Genomic DNA, 18,997 nt, shown 5'->3' with positions numbered 1-18,997 from the left:
CCATCATGCTGTGGGCTGTGTGGCCAGTGCAGGGACTGGGAATCTTATCAAAGTTGAGGGACACATGGATTCCACTCAGTATCTGCAGATTCTGGAGACCAATGTCCAGGAATCAGTGACAAAGCAGAAGCTGCGTCAGGGCTGGATCTTTCAACAAGACAACAACCCGAAACACTGCTCAAAATCCACTAAGGCTTTCATGCAGAGGAACAAGTACAACGTTCTGCAACGTTCATCTCAGTCCAGACCTGAATATTACTGAAGATCTGTGGTGTGAGAGAGCTGTCCGTGCTCGGAAGCCATCAAACCTGAATGACCTAGAGATGTTTTGTAAAGAGGAATGGTCCAAAATACCTTCAACCAGTAGGTTCCCATTGGAACCTACTGGAAGCGTTTAGAGGCTGGAATTTCTGCAAAAGTTGGATCTGCTAAATATTGATTTCATTTCTTTTTTTGTGGAGCCCAAATTTATGCACCTGCCTGATTTTGTTTAAACAATTATTTCACTTTCTGTGAATCCAATAAACTTCATTTCACTCCTCAAACATCACTGTGTGTCTCCTACATGATATATTTAACTGACATTTTCTATTGTCACAACCAACGATTTATACAGGAAAATTATGACTATTAACAAGGTTGCCCAAACTTTTGCATCCCACTGTATATTCGGTAAATGCCTAAGACATCTTGAGAAATGTAAATCGCCGCTTGATTCATCCATTTGGTTGACTCCACCGGGGTAGCATATGCTAAGGCGCGCAGAGTAGACTGAAACTGAATGGTGAAAAGTGAAACAAATTATTTGAGAGCTACATTTTTAAAGGATAAAATACAGTTTCAAAGCAAATGAATTCATTTTCAAAATATAAAATTCAATTTCAATTTAGTGACGAACATTTACAAACCGATACATTGAATTTCAAATTAGGCTAATTCAAATTCAGTTTTAAAAAGCATTTATTCAAGTTACAATTCAGATTCAATCTGAGCAATTCAAATTCAAATTTAACTTATTCAAATTCAGTTTCGGATGGCACAAAGTTCTGCCCATACAAGAGCCCTAGTTCAAAATGGGTTTTGCTCCGGCTTCTTCCATGCATGTTAAATTTAATTGGTGTGTCTGTGTCACCCTGTGTGTACCTGAATCCTATGTGATAGTTTCAGGTATCCACTCTAAGCTGGGAAAGTGTTAGAAAAACAGAATCATATATTTTCTGCTTTTTCATAACTGGTTCTTTTCATTAAAACCCAATTGAACTTTTAAAAAAAGCCCAACTCCTGTCTGACATGCTGCTCCTGTTCATTTGTCAGTAAAACAATTATCTTTTATGAAAGAGGCTTATATTAGAAAAGTAAATTCTTACTGAATTTCTAAGGCATTAAAATGACATACTACTGCAATACTGAGATTAACCACAACACCAGACCATATGCAACACTGTCACTGTTTGATCATTTGGATTCATTGCACTTCATAAACAAACCACATTTGCCACCAGACAGCGACACACTGTGGCTAGAGGGGGTATTACATTGAAAGACTTGAAGCACATCGGTGTTGTTATAACATTATAATTAACCAAAGCAAAACAAACATAAAAAAAGGCCGCTGTAAGTGTTAAAATGGTGAATGGCCTGCATTTGTATAGCGCTTTACTTTAAGTCCCTATGGACCCCAAAGCACTTTACACTACATTCAGTCATTCACACATTCACACACACTGGTGATGGCAGCTACATTGTAGCCACAGCTGCCCTGGGGCCACTGACCCGAGGTTAAATTTGATATACTTTTGTGAGCTGGCACCCAACATCTACATGTTCACTTTTTTCTTTGATATGAAAATAACTGCACTTATTAATTATTATACTGAACGTAGATTACGTACTGAACTCTACCAGTGAGAATGTGCTCTCAAGGTGGGGTAAACCTGAACATGCAGAGCTAACAGAGAGACAGTTGACCCATCACACTCACCTGCACTTCTTTGGACTGTGGAAAGCAGCTCGAGTACAAATCTCTGTGGAACTGGAGTCAAAGCCAGATTTCACTCACAAGTCGACAAAATGTCAGCCAACAATTAGACTTGTGCATCTTTTAGGAACAATTAATAAATACATTTGGAATTTACAGTTTATCATATTTATTTTTTTACAATTAATTAAAAAAAATATTTCAAACAGGAACAGAAGGTAGAGCTGAGCATTAGAAAATATCACAGAAAAGGATCAAACAAATCAAATCATCTCAAAGACAGATCAGCTGCATGCTTCTAGAACTCTGCACATTTTTAGTCTGATATTAAGTTACAAGACGGCAAAGAAAAAAATAAAGAAATTAAATCTAAGTACACAACATTTAACCAATCCTCCCAGAAACAGAAGAGGATGAAGGCAAAGCAGAGGAAAAAGTGCATCTGTAAGCTGAAATAACAGAATATCAAAAGGCTTCACATGAATGTACACAGAGACAAGACTGCATAGGGAGGAAATGTTCTCATAGCTTTGCTCTGAAATGCAATGACATCAATTATTCAAGTGTGTGACTCATGACTAAACAATGAAGTCTTGGTAAGCATGAAACGGAAGTGACCAGAACACAACAGCAGAGTCATTTTTGTTCTTGACAACTTTGCTCGAGCTCCGAGTCGTTCTGCTTCAGGATTAAATTAGCTGTGTTAGCATGTATCATAGTTAAAAAGCACTTATTACACGTTACTAAACTTGTACTTGTTACAGCAGAGAAGTGTGTTTTATGTGAAAAAATAAAATAACAGCATCTAAAAATGTGTCTGCATCGTGGCTAATTAAAGCTAGCTGGTGCGATTAAGTTTGCTACAGCTGATTTCCCCACTTTTGCATGTTTCATGTATTCACATATACAATATAACATCGTAGTATATGAAATACTACATAAAATTTGAGCTACATCTGATTATAACAGAGGAAAAATCACCATCGGTTAACCTCATCCTGATAAATGCTAACTAGCCCAGCTAGTCGTATATTTCAAGGGGATCTATTAGCTTTTCTGTATTTTATGTGATATATATTTATTTGTTTGAATACCTGCACCCCACCTGACCAATCAGACAAGAGTAGGCTGTTGGGGGGAGGGGGTCTGCATAAAGATTGTGAACCATGCATAGCTACTGTAGCGAGAATCAAAGAACGAAAATATGAAGCTAGCGAATAACACGTTGTACAGTGAACTGTAGTTAGCATTGAAAATAAGGAGCTGCGTTAGTGCCATGCGGATATTTTCTCTATTTTTTCAGAGATTTATTTTGTTGATATTTTCTCGTTGTTACAACACTAGTTTAGGGAAAACTGGTTTTAAACATTCATCTGTATTAAGAGATTAAGTCAAAATCTGAGGCTGATCTTTACTGTGATAACACTGAGAATGGAGCATTCATACAGATGTTACAGTAAAGAAAAGTAAAGAAGAAATTGCCATCAGTTCATAGGTAAGATAACTAAGCTAAATGACCACTCAGCAGACTCTCCAGTAGCCTTAAAGCTAGTGAGAAAAACTCGGTTTACATACTTAAGTTAAAATCATTTAAGCCAAACATTTTCTGCACAAAATCCAGCATAAATACAAACCAGCAGGCAATAATTAGTGCAAATGACACAAGGAGCATTATATGGATCATAAAACTCTTATAATGCAATTTGTTAAATAAAATACTCAATATTGCATTAAAATTGCTTAAATTAGCTTAAAGACTCGAAGACGTTTTGGACATTTAGTGACTTTTTAAAATGTTATATTGAACTGCAAATTAAATGAAATGCCCTTAAATGTCCTGAAGTGAGAATGCTCACCTTATATATAAACTAATTAACATTTTTGATAATTCTAGAAAGACACAGCGCTACCAACCCCTTGTCTTTTATGCTAGTAGTGTTAGCTGCTTGTTAATAAGGTAGAAACTGCTTGTGTGTAAACTATATGAAAGTAATATTTGTAATCTTCTACCTTAGCTATACCTGCACTTTATATTTTCAAGATTAGCTAAAAAACCTAAAGCCTCACATAATTCTGAATCAATTCTGATTTGCGGTAGTACCATCAGCAAGAACCGTTTTTTATGGAAGACATAAATGTCAGTTTTTCAGTTTGTTGCTAGTTTGCTGGTTGTTCAATTGGAGGGTGTTTGTCTGCAAACAGCAACAATACGTGTACTTTATGTGAAACACAGTTTTACACCAGTGTAAGCAGCGGTGTACGTTTAGGCTCAGCCACACTAACTAACTGTTTTGGTGGAAACTGCCAGACTCACCTGCTCTTCGAAAACACAGAGCCAATGATTTCAGTGGATTAATTTTTTCGAGCCATGCTCAATTTTTACGATTCAAATCAGCTGATCAGACCAATCAGAACTCTGCTTCTGCATCAAGCGTTTGTAGCTCAAAGCGTGCACTGTTACTGAATACACAAATAGTAAAATAAAACTGTTGTACATCAGACGCACAGCTACATGCTGCTCTGGGACCATCAGCTCTGTTAAATGATTTCTCTGCACCCTGAGATGAGGTCCACACTCTGCCAACAAGAGCTCAAACATCCTGAAATATCCACGGTCGTGATAAAGTCCTGGATCAGGCCAGCACATCCCCCCTGCTGTTGTCTTCTTCTGAGAAGTTTCCCTTTCTTGTTTAGAAGCATCAGGACCAGCTCATCGTGGCTACATGTCCACTTCATTTTGTTCACAGTGCATTTTTTCCCCAACACGTTACAGACACTGTTAAACTACAGGGATATGGATACAGCGTAATAACATGGGAATGGTTGGTGATACTAAAGTCCTGTTTGTGGCACATTAGTATATGTGAGGGGGCAAACTCCTCAAGATGGGCGGTGACCATGGTGGCCATTTAGAAGTCGGCCATCTTGGATACAACTTTTGGTGTTGCTATCAGTGTGTGAAGACTGGGAGAAGAGGGTTGCACTGACAATCCAACACAATGGGCAGCACATTGAACACATTTTATAAGTGGTCAGAAACTTGTAAATAACTCATGAAAGAATAAAGTTACGTTGAAATCAAGCACACCATTGTTGTTCTTGTGACATTACCAATAAGTGTGATGTGTCACATGGCCCTCTTCCTATTGAAAAAACAAATGTTGTATCCAAGATGGCTGACTTCTAAATGGCCACCATGGTCACCGCCCATCTTGAGGAGTTTGCCCCCTCACATATACTAATGTGCCACAAACAGGACTTTAATATCACCAACCATTCCCATGTTATTACGGTGTATCCATAGAAACGGCCCACCCTGTATAAGTTTGGATTTTGTGTCATGTTTTTGCCACGAGCTCAGTGTGTCACGGACTGAAGAAACAAATACTGCAAATAAAATATCAGTTAGCATGTCCATATAAACCGAGTGGGGCTTTTACGTTGGAGAAAAATCAAATGCTGATATCACAGTAAAGACCCTCCTCCTATAATACTCTCATAATATTTACACTACGTGAGGATTACAAAAAGATTACTGGAAATGGCAGGACTCACAAAGTGTGTAAAAAACCTACGAAGTGACCTTTTGGGTTAAGTTAGAAGTAAACTCATCTGCAGGCAGTATCTTCTTCAATAAACGGGTTCAGTGAGGTGTGTAAGCATCATGTATGTAATCACACAGAGGCACAGCGGCCTCCTGCTGCCTGAACAAGAACACCAGAACACAAACACACAAGCAGAGACGGTGTCGCTGGACCTGCGCACGACTGATATTTATGACCCAGTTTGCTAAATTTTGGATTTTATCTGCTTTTTAACTTCAGGAAGAAATGATTTTGGACCCCTCAAAACAGGCTGGATGTCAGGGAATCTGTCCTGGAAAATATTAATATGCACTTTTTGATCAGAGGACATTTTTGGTGGTCTGTCACTCACTCGTACGCTCTCCACCTCGCAGTTATAGCAGTGGTGGGAAACTCCAGGCCTCGAGGGCCGGTGTCCTGCAGGTTATGTGTTCTTGATCCAACACAGCTGATCTAAGTGGTTAAATGACCTCATCATGTCTTGAAGTTCTCCAGAGGCCTATCAATGAACTAATCATGTGATTCAGGTGTGTTGGCCCAGGGTGAGATCTAAAACCCGCAGGACGCCGGCCCCTGAGGCCTGGAGTTCCCCACCCCTGAGTTAAAGGCAATCACTGAGATTGCTTGAAAACCACCAGAATTATCCTCTAAGGTCAACATGAGCATCAAAATTTGGGCAACTAAGAAGCATCCAGTGATCACACGTCAATGACCTCACAGGGATGTGTGTACAGCAGCACATGTATGAGCTGGTCGGACTCCAGTGTGTGTGTTAACAGCATGAAATATTTATAGAGCGCTCTTTGTGGTTCGGTAGTGAGGATGAGGTTTGCATGCGTCGGCTCATCTTCATGCAGGACTCAGATTTGTGCGTTGATGCAGTCAGCGGTCTCCTCCAGCAGTCTGGCTGCAGTTCAGCTTCCTGAAGCCGGGCAGCGTGACGCGTCCGTTGGTGTAGATGTCGCGGTCGGAGCCCTGGTTCATGCGCTTAACCAGGTTCTTCTCGTACAGCAGCGGGTGGTAGGCGCCCAGCGTGCAGGCGGCGTCGTAGAAACGCTGGTAGTAATGGCAGAGCTCCGTCTTCCTCCGGGACGGCAGGAACTCGTACACGTGCACCACCTCGCACAGCGACATCATCAGGACGGTGCCTGGACAGGAAGCAGAGGGCATGAGGACACTTTGCAGAGCTTTTCAGACAGTTTGGTGCTTCCTCTGTTGTGCTTATATAAATCAAATAAAATCGAATAACCAGAACCACAGAAGGTCACAGGAGGACATGAAACCTGACACAGAATATTCCCAACTGAGTGAAAATGATTTCTTTTGAAATCCTGGAAACAAAGACGTCTTTCAGACTAAATATATGAAGATATCATTTCTGCCCATGTGGCCCAGCGCTGGTTAGGACTGATCCTCACTTTGGAGCAACATCTACAAACATGAAGCCTTCATGTGTTCTTCATCCAGCCCACAGCTTTGTCCTCAGTTGTGTAACGAACAGCACAGCTGCCTACGCACTGTAGGTCCGCCAACATGTTCACGTCCTCCACGGCCCGCACACATGCTGCAGAACCAACCTTCTCATTACATACAGTGGGGCAAAAAAGTATTTAGTCAGCCACCGATTGTGCAAGTTCCCCCACCTAAAATGATGACAGAGGTCAGTAATTTGCACCAGAGGTACACTTCAACTGTGAGAGACAGAATGTGAAAAAAAAATCCATGAATCCACATGGTAGGATTTGTAAAGAATTTATTGGTAAATCAGGGTGGAAAATAAGTATTTGGTCAATAACAAAAATACAACTCAATACTTTGTAACATAACCTTTGTTGGCAATAACAGAGGTCAAACGATTACTATAGGTCTTTACCAGGTTTGCACACACAGTAGCTGGTATTTTGGCCCATTCCTCCATGCAGATCTTCTCGAGAGCAGTGATGTTTTGGGGCTGTCGCCGAGCAACACGGACTTTCAACTCCCGCCACAGATTTTCTATGGGGTTGAGGTCTGGAGACTGGCTAGGCCACTCCAGGACTTTCAAATGCTTCTTACGGAGCCACTCCTTTGTTGCCCGGGCGGTGTGTTTTGGATCATTGTCATGTTGGAAGACCCAGCCTCGTTTCATCTTCAAAGTTCTCACTGATGGAAGGAGGTTTTGGCTCAAAATCTCATGATACATGGCCCCATTCATTCTGTCCTTAACACGGATCAGTCGTCCTGTCCCCTTGGCAGAAAAACAGCCCCATAGCATGATGTTTCCACCCCCATGCTTCACAGTAGGTATGGTGTTCTTGGGATGCAACTCAGTATTCTTCTTCCTCCAAACACGACGAGTTGAGTTTATACCAAAAAGTTCTACTTTGGTTTCATCTGACCACATGACATTCTCCCAATCCTCTGCTGTATCATCCATGTGCTCTCTGGCAAACTTCAGACGGGCCTGGACATGCACTGGCTTCAGCAGCGGAACACGTCTGGCACTGCGGGATTTGATTCCCTGCCGTTGTAGTGTGTTACTGATGGTGACCTTTGTTACTTTGGTCCCAGCTCTCTGCAGGTCATTCACCAGGTCCCCCCGTGTGGTTCTGGGATCTTTGCTCACCGTTCTCATGATCATTTTGACCCCACGGGATGAGATCTTGCGTGGAGCCCCAGATCAAGGGAGATTATCAGTGGTCTTGTATGTCTTCCATTTTCTGATGATTGCTCCCACAGTTGATTTTTTCACACCAAGCTGCTTGCCTATTGTAGATTCACTCTTCCCAGTCTGGTGCAGGTCTACAATACTTTTCCTGGTGTCCTTCGGAAGCTCTTTGGTCTTGGCCATGGCGGAGTTTGGAGTCTGACTGTTTGAGGCTGTGGACAGGTGTCTTTTATACAGATGATGAGTTCAAACAGGTGCCATTCATACAGGTAACGAGTGGGGGACAGAAAAGCTTCTTACAGAAGACGTTACAGGTCTGTGAGAGCCAGAGATTTTCCTTGTTTGAGGTGACCAAATACTTATTTTCCACCCTGATTTACGAATAAATTCTTTACAAATCCTACCATGTGGATTCATGGATTTTTTTTTCACATTCTGTCTCTCACAGTTGAAGTGTACCTCTGGTGCAAATTACTGACCTCTGTCATCATTTTAGGTGGGGGAACTTGCACAATCGGTGGCTGACTAAATACTTTTTTGCCCCACTGTATAATCACCTCTGTGTAACAGATCTACTTCCTGTCTGGTGATCCTGGAGGAGAGATGTTTATAATGAACTGAGGCTCTAATATCAGACACCAAAGGAGGCGGAGCTCCAGTTACAAATCAGATCCTGCATTTGTGAAACTCGTGACATGAACGGAAGACGTTGGAGGAGAGAAATATGAAAATCAAGAGTCGTCCTCGGCTACAAAGAAACCAAACTGAGACTGAGGGGAAGGACGAGGAGTAAAAAGACTCCCGGCAGGTACAGCTGAACTCACTCAAAACACCACGAGGAACAGACTTTCAAAATAAAACAGGAAGTCAACTGACAGAAGACACAGAGGAGTTTGTATATATATGCGTTCAACCTTAAAGGGACGTTTCACCCCTAAAACCAAAGGAAATGTTTTTGCTGCAGCCTGCGGAGTCGTTTCTATAAATTAAAAGTACCAAAAAAAGAAGCCAGGAAAAAACAAACGTGTGTCGGTTCGTCACATGACGCTCTAACGACAGCGTCATGAAGAGGGCAAAGTTTCCTGAAGTAGATTTCAGTCTTTCTTCGTTCTGTGTTATTATGCTCGCTGTTCTCCGCCCACAGCGCACGCCGGCGATGTCACATCGCTGGGCGCCTCATTATCGCTCCTGCAGAGTTCGCCTGGTGCGCAGACTCTGAGGTGAAGCTGAAGGCTGAGACGGGCAGTGCAGAGAGATCAAAGGAGTGAGGCGGATGATGCCTCATCGATCAGCGGATCGGCCTGGACCAATAAGCAGCTGTCACACAAACGTTCTTTCAGAAGATCGTGATTGGACCAGGAGACATTTACAGAAAACAAACAACACACGATCAATGCAGCCAATCAGGTCGCAGACACAAACATCTGATATCTAACCGCACACAGGACTTGAACATTAGTGACCTCTGAGTTTATATTTTAACGAGTATTCAGTAAATGTTTTGTTTCAGATTTCTGCCCCACGTGTGTTATGAGGGCAGTTTGTAGCATAAACAGGAAGTGAGAGAAAACCATACCGAGCATGCCGGAGGAGGGCGGGTTCTTCTGGATGGGCTCGGCCATGTTGTCCTGTATTCGCTGCCAGATCTGCCACTCAAAGCGAGGATGCAGGATGTAGAAGGGCTGCAGAGGGTGGAGCCTCCTGTACCTCTGGTACTGGGCGAAGATGGGGTAATCAGTCCTGTTGAACCACTGCGGGGGAGGAGGGGCATACAGGTATGAGTTTTAACTGACACCTCAAAATACATTCAGTATCAGCACCAATCCTGCTGCTTCAGTCTTTGTTTTACTGATGCTTCCCTTTGACTGAGTTATCAGGGAGACGCTCTGTGCAGGCTGCAGAAACAGGACGTTAACTAGTTAGTGACCGAGGGATGTTTTAGAACAGAAAGTGAGCAACCATAACTGAAAACAGGGGAACAAAGACGTGAGAGGAACTGATAAACTGCATAAATACAAACATCACAAAAATACTGAAAACAGCAGCTCAAATAAACCAGAAACTTAAAAGCTCAGACCCTGAGAATCTCACTGGGATCATGACTTTTCTACCACATAAAGGCTGCAGAGATAATGTAGGGGGCGGCGGCTTCGGAGAGGAAAAGAAGGGCCAGGGCCCCCCCGCTGTTTGGAGTGTCCTTCATGTGCAAATCTTTCAGTCCCACTGCTGGACTGAGGCCTAAATGTCAGAGTTGTCCTTTATGCAGCTTCCAGTAACGAAAGAGTCTCCATTTAAAGGGACAACAGACAAGATGCATTCAGAGCAGACCAGCTGGGCTGCATAAAGGAGCAGCACAAGACAAATGACGTCTTTTGTCCACTGGGTTTTAATCGTGCCAGGTTACTCGAGTGGAGTCCAGGAATAAAAACAAAGAGCAGAAGAAATCCTGTGTAGTGGTAGACGTGTCCTCTCAGGATAAACACATGAATTATGCATCAGAGAAACGGCTTCTGAAGCTGGAGAACCAGCAGTTGTTCCTGCTGGTAACTGGATTTACTGACGACTCGTTCAGTTTCCCTGCAGCGCAGAGTCAGACCGGCTCCACGCTCTGTGCATCCACGAGGGGAACACTTCATCATGTCAACCTTTAAGCTCCTGAGAAAAGCCTGCAGACCAGGACCACCCGACACAGGAACAGTTTCTTTCCCCTCGCCATCTCCCTCCTAAACAGCTGACCTGTCACACTGCTCCCACTGCCAGACTGCAACTGCACCTTATGTACATTCTGTAGTATTCATTCCACCTCATTTCTGTATTCTATGTATATAAGTTTAGATTGGTTATTTATAGTTGGTTTACACAGCTTTGTGTAATGTGTGTATATAGACACGTGTGTGTGTGTGATTTACATTGCTGTGCTTGAGAGCCTCCATCTACCGGAACCAAATGCCTTGTATGTGTCGGCACATATACTTGGCCAATAAAGACGATTCTGATTCTGAAAAGAAGCCAGTGCGCAAGAGCCACAACCTGCAGTCCCTCAAGTGTCCACTAGAGGTCCCAGCAGTGAGCCAGTCCCCACAGACTCGTGTTAAAATGTTTGGCTTTGCCCTGGAGCGAATCTTCCCGTCATAAAGCTTTACATTTTATTTATTAGGGGCGTGGCCTATTAGACTCAAATACAGATGCAGGTATCGACTGTGTGCACAGCAAAGTTATGTTGTATGTTTCACTGTTTTTGCACAAACGTGACATTTTCCAAACAGAATTCTTGCAGTCAGACACACCATCATGTTTACCTGTGCTCGTCCATGTTAGTCTAAAATCCACAAATGTCCAAAGAAACCACAAACTGATTAATACAAGCGTGTGCATGAATATGTGCACCCGACGGAGCCGTAGGAGGAAAACTTGAATAAATGTGTCTCTTATTTGACAAAAATTCTACACTTAATTTGAACAATTTAACAAAAGTTATTAAACGCACGCTGGTTGTGACAGAGCTTCTAGCTTAAATCCAAACGCATCACCTTTGTGAGATCTGCAGAGAAGGGGGCGGGGTCCCAGGCCACCAGAACACCTGAGCTGTACAGAGAACTGGACAGGAAGCGGTGGTCATCAGACGCCATCACCTGTAAAGATTCAGAGAAAAAGCACACTGACACACGTCGCTTAGCGAGCCGCGTCTCTCAAGCTTTGATAAATAAAACATGACTTTTAAAACTCTTTAAAAATGAAAAGCTGTGAAAACCGAGCAGCTAAATTCTCTGGTTCTACTGATTAATCCAAATCCACTCAGTCGAGTTTTGACTTTGCCGTATTCAGAAGCATTCTGCAGATCCTCACAGCGAGGTGTTCTCACATAAAAGCATCTAAAAACAGCCACAGGCAGCTGCTCTGCACTGAAACGCCCACAGCCCATCTGCAAACTCGACCTCTTCAGCGCGACCATCGCCTGCAGCGTCGTTACAAACTCGACTTTACTCCAAACTGTGGCGGAGAGCCGAACGCTCTCACACACTAAACAAAGTGATTTAAATAACAAAGCTGCACGTGTTGTATGGAAAAGTTATTAAAAAATAAAAACAATTAACATTATTTCTGTCACATTGTTGTGTTGATATTAGACACCCAGGTTTCTAACAATGAGGCCAAAATCAGCCTAAACGCTTCGTTTCACACAGTTTTTCTCCTCTTGGATCTCTGTGATGTCACAGAGGGGGATCTCAATCAGATCTACTGTTGAAATATTTTGCTTATGAGGGGCAACCAATCAGAAGAACACAAGTTAATAAGTGTGAGAGAGAAAATTATCGTATAAAACTGGCCGCAGATTAAAAATCAACGCGCAGACGATCTTTGGATTCTCGTCTTATTATCACCACGTCTGTCTCGTTTGCAGTGAAGCACTTCCTCTCAGCTCAGCTGTCACCACCTGTGTCTGTGCCCACCTGTGAGTTGATGAGGCGGATGGTGGTTTTGGACCCGACGTCCTTCTCGTACCCGGTGGTGGGCGCAGCGTTGAAGCGCAGCACAGCTTCATGTGAGTCTGAAAAACGAGAAAACTAATTCGGTTAAGAAGAAGTGAAAGTTTGTGATTCGCTGAAGTGACGCGTTTTCTGTTCATCAACCAAGAAAACACACACACACACACACACACACACACACACACACACACACACACACACACACACACACACACTCTTAATTCAACAGATCTATAATTTAAAAGATGATGATAAAGTCAGTTATTACATAAAGAGCTGACTTCAGCAGGAACACTGGGTGAATCTAAAGCAGTCTGAGGTCACTTAAATGTGTTTTCAGCCTATTTTCACACTAACTTTGTGCCTCCTCCACGTTTTCAGACACAAACAGCAGAAAAAGAAAAGAGCAGCTGACTTGTTCTGTCCCACAGTGGTGGAGCTTAGTCTCAGTTGGACAGTCTGTCCATTCACCCGTTTCCTGCAGCTTGTCCGGGCCGTGTGGGCAGCAGACATTCCTCTTCCTGCCTCCTCTGAGGCAACAGCAAGATGTTCCCAGACTGCCCTGGGGCCTCGAGGGGCATTTAGAGGGGACACTCCACCCTTTTATGGCTAATGCCAACAGCCAGCACATCATCCTCCAGCAACAGAGAAATGATCCTGACCACCAAACCTCCACCCACCAGCACGGCAGTTGGTTATACAGGCGCTGCACGCAGCTCACACTTCAGTCAGAGCACCAAGCAAACTGTGTTTGCAGACATGCTGGGTGAGAAACTCTGGAGCTACCAGACTTCTGCAGAAAACAGCTCAAACACATTTTAAACCAACATTAAGACAAGACAGACAATACGCTAACTAAGAATAGTACAATATATACATATACATACATACATATATACATAAGTCACTTATAAATAAATATTTGGAAAAGAAACATGTGTAGTTGTAGCAGCAAACAGTGTGTTAAGTGGATGCGTTGTACAGGGAGATGGCCACAGGCAGGAAAGATTTCCTGTGTCGTTCAGTGGTGCATCATGGGTAATCTCAGTCTCTCACTGAACGAGCTCCTGTGACTGACCAACATGTCATGGAGTGGGTGGGAGGTGTTATCCAACATTGTCTTTATCTTGGACAGCATCCGCCTCTCCGACACCACCTTGAGGGTGTCCAGCTCCATCCCCACAACATTGCTGGCCTTACGGATCAGTTTATTAAGTCTGTTGGCATCTGCGACCCTCAGCCTGCTCCCCCAGCATGCAACAGCATAGAGGATCGCACTGGCCTCAACAGACTCATAGAAAATCCTCAGCATTTTCTGGCAGATGTTGAAGGACCTCAGTCGCCTCAAAAAATAGAGACGACTCTGGCCCTTCCTGTAAAGTGCTGTGGTGTTTTTAGCCCAGTCCAGTTTATTGTCAATGTGTACTCCAAGGTATTTATAGTCCTCCACAATGTCAACACTGACCCCCTGGATTGAAACAGGGGTCAAGTGTTTCCTGGTCTTCCTGAAGTCCACGATCAGTTCCTTGGTCTTTGCCACGTTGAGCTGCAGATGATTCTGCTCACACCACGTGACAAAGGAGTCGACCACAGCCCGGTACTCTGTCTCATCATCCCTGCTGATGCATCCAACCACCGCAGAGTCATCAGAAAACTTCTGAAGATGGCAGGTCTCTGTGCAGTGGCTGAAGTCTGTGGTGTAGAGGGTGAAGAGGAAGGGGGAGAGGACAGTCCCCTGTGGTGCCCCTGTGTTGCTAATCACCTTGTCAGACACACACTGTGGGAGACGTACATATTGTGGTCTTCCTGTCAGGTAATCAACAATCCAGGACACCAGAGAAGCATCCACCTGCATCGCTGCTAACTTATCACCCAGGAGGGTCGGCCTGATGGTGTTGAAAGCACTGGAAAAGTCAAAAAACATGACCCTCACAGTGCTCGCCGGCTGGTCCAGATGGGTGTAGACACGATTGAGCAGGTAGATGATGGCGTCCTCTGTTCCGAGACGAGGCTGATAAGCGAACTGAAGGGGATCCAGGTGTGGTCTTACTATGGGTCGCAGCTGGTCCAGGATGAGCTTTTCCAGGGTTTTCATGATGTGGGAGGTCAGTGCCACGGGCCTGTAATCCTGGGGGCCACTGGGACGAGGCGTCTTTGGTACAGGGACGAGGCATGATGTCTTCCACATCACTGGGACCCTCTGCAGACTCAGACTCAGCATAAACAGTTTATGAAAGACTCCACACAGCTGGGGGGCACAGGCCTTGAGGACAAGGGGACTCACTCCGTCTGGTCCAGCAGACTTGCCTGAGTGAAGTCTCCTCATTTGCATCTCAACCTGGTATTGAGTGAAGGTGATGGGTGGGGGAGGGGTGTCAGGAATCTCACAGGAGGCAACATGTGAAGAGAGAGGCTGGCACAGTGGTGTGGCTCTGGATTCCAGGCTGACTGCAGGTGAGGTTGTGGGGGTGGGAGCAGACACTGTGGTGTCGAATCTATTGAAAAACAGATTCAACTCGTCGGCTCTATTCTCACCTCCCTCAGCTCCCCTGCTGTTGGTTGGCCTGAATCCAGTGATGGTCTTCATGCCCCTCCACACCTCTCTCATGCTGTTCTGCTGGAGTTTCCACTCCAGCTTCCTCCTGTAATTGTCCTTAGCCTCTCTGATCTTGTCCTTTAGTAACACCTGGATCTTCCTCACCTCCTCTTTGTTGCCCCCTCTGAAAGCCCTCTTCTTGTTGTTGAGGAGGGCTTTGATGTCCTTAGTCACCCACGGCTTGTTATTTGGGTAACAATGAACAGTCTGAGCTGGAACAATGGAGTCGGTGCAGAAAGTTATGTAGTCTGTGATACACTCAGTAAGCCCATTGATGTCCTCGGCGTGAGGCTCACAGAGTGTTTCCCAGTCGGTCACCTCGAAACAGCCCTGTAGTTCTGCTATTGCCTCCTCTGACCACCTCCTAACAGTCCTGGTGGTCACAGGTTCCCTCCTCACAATTGGCACATAGCGGGGGGTGAGGTGAATCAGGTTATGATCTGACCTACCAAGTGGGGGGAGGGAGGAGGAGCTGTATGCATCCTTGACGTTAGCATACAGTAAGTCTAAAGTTTTCTCTCCCCTGGTGGGACAGTCCACATATTGTTTGAATGTTGGTAGTGTATTGTCCAGTGATACATGGTTGAAGTCACCCGAGATCACAATAAAGGCACTCGGGTGCTGAGTCTGTAGCCGAGCTATGGCAGAGTGGATAGTGTCACATGCAGCTGTGGGGTTAGCAGAGGGGGGAACATAAACAGCCACCAAGATGACGTGAGAGAATTCCCTGGGTAAATAATACGGCCTGAGTCCAACAGCACACAGTTCAGTGTCCGGGCAACAAGTCCTTTCTTTGATTGTTATGTTGGCAGGGTTACACCACCGGTTGTTAACTAAAACAGCAAGCCCACCTCCTTTACGCTTACCGCTAGCGATGCTGTCCCTGTCCGCCCGAACAGTGTGGAAGCCTTCCACGGAAGCATTCTCATCGGGAATGTCCTGGTGCAGCCATGATTCGGTGAAACACATCAGGCTACACTCTCGGTATTCCCTCTGACTCCGTACCAGTGCTGAGAGCTCGTCGATTTTACTTGCCAACGATCGCACATTTCCCATCACGATAGACGGCAGACACGGTTTAAACCTCCTCCTCGCTTCGAGCCTCCGCTGTCTCACCGTCACCTTTTTTCTTCTCTTCTGTCCTTGACCTCTGCATCCCCGATGTGTTTTCCTCCAAATTTCAGCTGGTACTTCTGCGGGCCTGGCCAGCGAGCCGGCCGGCATCAGGGCGATCAGCTGATCTCTGGAGTAAACAGTCCGTGCGTGTAGGAGATGTGCCGCGGTCCCGTTCCATGATAAAAGTAACAGTTCCACGGCCACCAGAAGAACAAAAACTCTCTCAATCCACATGATTGAGTAAGAGATAGAAAGCGGAGGAAAATACAAGTCAGAAAAAAAAAAGAATACGTAAGAAAAAAGAGCTAAACTAAGAGAAAAGCAGGAGCGACTGTAACAGGCTGCACGCTGGTTGGCGCATGCGCACTGGAATTTATGGGAGCATTTCAAGTTGATATACATCAATACAACCATTATAGCCCAGATTTTAATAATATGTCTGCATTAAGTGCATAGTAATTACATAAATTGCAAAAAAGTGCAATAAACTACAAAAAAATTTTAAATTGTTTTTGCTTTCTTAACATATATTTCTAGTTAGAGAAATTTAAGAGGTTTATCCCTCAAAACTGTAAATACAAAAAAGTTGCACAAAATAGTTTCCCACCACAGGAAATTAATTTTGAGTGTCTTCATAGTTTTATTTTTGAAATACACCAATTTTTATACACTGCAGGAAAAACGAAATATTATACTGCAAATTTGCAAAAAAAGCAGCATGTGCATCAAAATAAACTATTTCCAGCAGTGCAATATGAGTCCTCAGCATCCCAGAAATGACACAGAAAGTCATAAAGTCAAAGATAACTTTTAAAAACACCAGTATAGGCTCATGAGGCCCTGATGGTAAAAAACTACATTTCCGCAAAAATGACGTCACTTCCGGTTTCGGGCAGGTCATGGCGGACATGCGATAGTTCGCGCTGATGGACATAGGAAGTGTTATGAACAGCTGATCGGATCGGCAAAGCGTGTTTCTGGAATATTATGTTCTTGTTATGTTTTTATGCAGTTTTTGCAAAGCTATATGTGGAAGGAAACTGTGACCGAGGACAAGCTGATGGCATCAGATGTAAGTACAACTCCTCCGGTTTCATATGCAAAAAAATTATTGTGCTAGCTCACGTGGTTGCAGAGCTACCGGGATTTAAAAATAGTTACGCAAAACAAAGCGTGCCCGCTCCGACCGGCTTTAACCCTTTACAGCCGATCGGAGCGGGCACGCCACCCAAAAATGGCTCCACAGCAGGTAAAAATATAATATAAGCTCTGGTGGACTTGGTTCTATGGTAGGTCTTAAAGGGTTAAAGGGTTAAATGTCTCACCGATCTCTTTGCCCAGCCCAGAGTAGCGCAGTGAACCCGCCGATGACACCACAGCACAGCTCTTGTAGGGTCCGAGGTCAGAGGTCAGCTGCTGCGGAGGCAGCTGGGTGGCCCAGGGCAGCAAGGAGAAGGGCTGGAGGTCAGGGGTCAAAGTCGCGACCTCTACTTTGTCCTTCAGTTGGCAGAGAAGCTCGGGACCGCTCAGCTTCGGCGTGCCAGAGACGCCGCCGGGGCCCGACAGCTCGACTCCGTATTTGTTCATCGCCTGACAGAAACACCAGAAACATGGAGGGAGGAGCGCGTCAGTCCATATAAATCTGGACTTAGCCTGCATGTAACTTGTAGACGCTGCGTCACTGGTCCACGACTCACCTGGTAGTTCTGCACCACCTTCTTCATCCTGGTCCCCAGCATGCTGCTGGACATCTCGTCGTCCCACACCTCTCCCAAAAGCCCGTTAGGCCCGAAGAACTCGGCGTCGCTGCCTCTGCCGCTCAGCTCGCCCTTCCGCCGGCCCCCGAACAGGGTCTCCAGCGCTCGCGTGAAGGGGCGCGGCAGCAGCCGGCTGAAAAACCCCGGGGGCTCCCGCTGTTTCCGCTTCGACGACGAATCCCTGGCTTCGTGGCTGTGGTTGGACGAGGACAGGATGGGGATCGGACGGCGAGGGTCGCCTGGGATGACGCCCGGGAGCTTCTGAGGGTCCGTGTACATGGGCTTGGCTCCACCTCGCAGCACCTGTGGGAATCAGCAGCATCAACATTATTGTGATTCACCAAAAATAACTCAAGTCTGTTCGTTTCTTCCCCCTCAGGAAGTGGTGCAGACTTTCAGGTGGTGCTTGACACCAGCTCAAGCATCGAGCCTGTAGCTTCCTCTCGCTGGAGCGCAGCTGCAACACCTTAAATATGACGATGGAGAGAACGAAAGCTGGACCACTAAACCCTGGTTTTGGCCTTGAGGCTATTTCTGATTGGTTCAGGGAACAGCAGAGCGCCGACTGACGTGCCAGATGCTTCTCTGTGGTTCTGTGTCAGGTCTTCTAAGGACATGACTTTCAGATACTGTTCAGCTGTAGTTGTTTTTAGGTCTGCTGCGTCTTCTTCTGGCCTCCACTCACTGAGTTTGGGAATCAGCTTGTCGGTGCGAACACAGTATTGCCTTTGAGACTTTTTGATATTTAACCAAAGAAATGAGAACAAATGATGTGTTTTTGTGACAGTCTGCTAATAAAAGTTGTTCTTATGTGTAGGAACAACACTTTAAA

General features: G+C 44.8%; 1 protein-coding gene across 1 annotated transcript in view; it reads right to left on the bottom strand.

Moving 5' to 3' along the window:
• Positions 1–2,468: 2,468 nt before the first annotated feature.
• LOC309715044 (beta-galactoside alpha-2,6-sialyltransferase 1-like) overlaps positions 2,469–18,997 on the bottom strand; it is a 29,414-nt gene continuing 12,885 nt past the window's right edge. Inside the window, exons 4-9 of the mRNA XM_082547844.1 lie at positions 18,106–18,468; positions 17,734–17,998; positions 12,661–12,758; positions 11,740–11,841; positions 9,786–9,960; positions 2,469–6,710 (exon numbers count right to left, since the gene is read on the bottom strand). Of these exons, the coding sequence (XP_082403970.1) occupies positions 6,445–6,710; positions 9,786–9,960; positions 11,740–11,841; positions 12,661–12,758; positions 17,734–17,998; positions 18,106–18,468 (1,269 nt within the window). The 3' untranslated portion in view covers positions 2,469–6,444. The remainder of the gene's footprint in view (positions 6,711–9,785; positions 9,961–11,739; positions 11,842–12,660; positions 12,759–17,733; positions 17,999–18,105; positions 18,469–18,997) is intronic.

Source organism: Aulonocara stuartgranti, assembly GCF_965226115.1.
Source record: "Aulonocara stuartgranti genome assembly, chromosome: 10".
In the NCBI taxonomy this organism is placed as follows: domain Eukaryota; kingdom Metazoa; phylum Chordata; class Actinopteri; order Cichliformes; family Cichlidae; genus Aulonocara; species Aulonocara stuartgranti.
The sequence above is the reverse complement of the archived record's forward strand: the minus strand, read 5'-3'. Positions and strand labels throughout refer to the sequence as shown.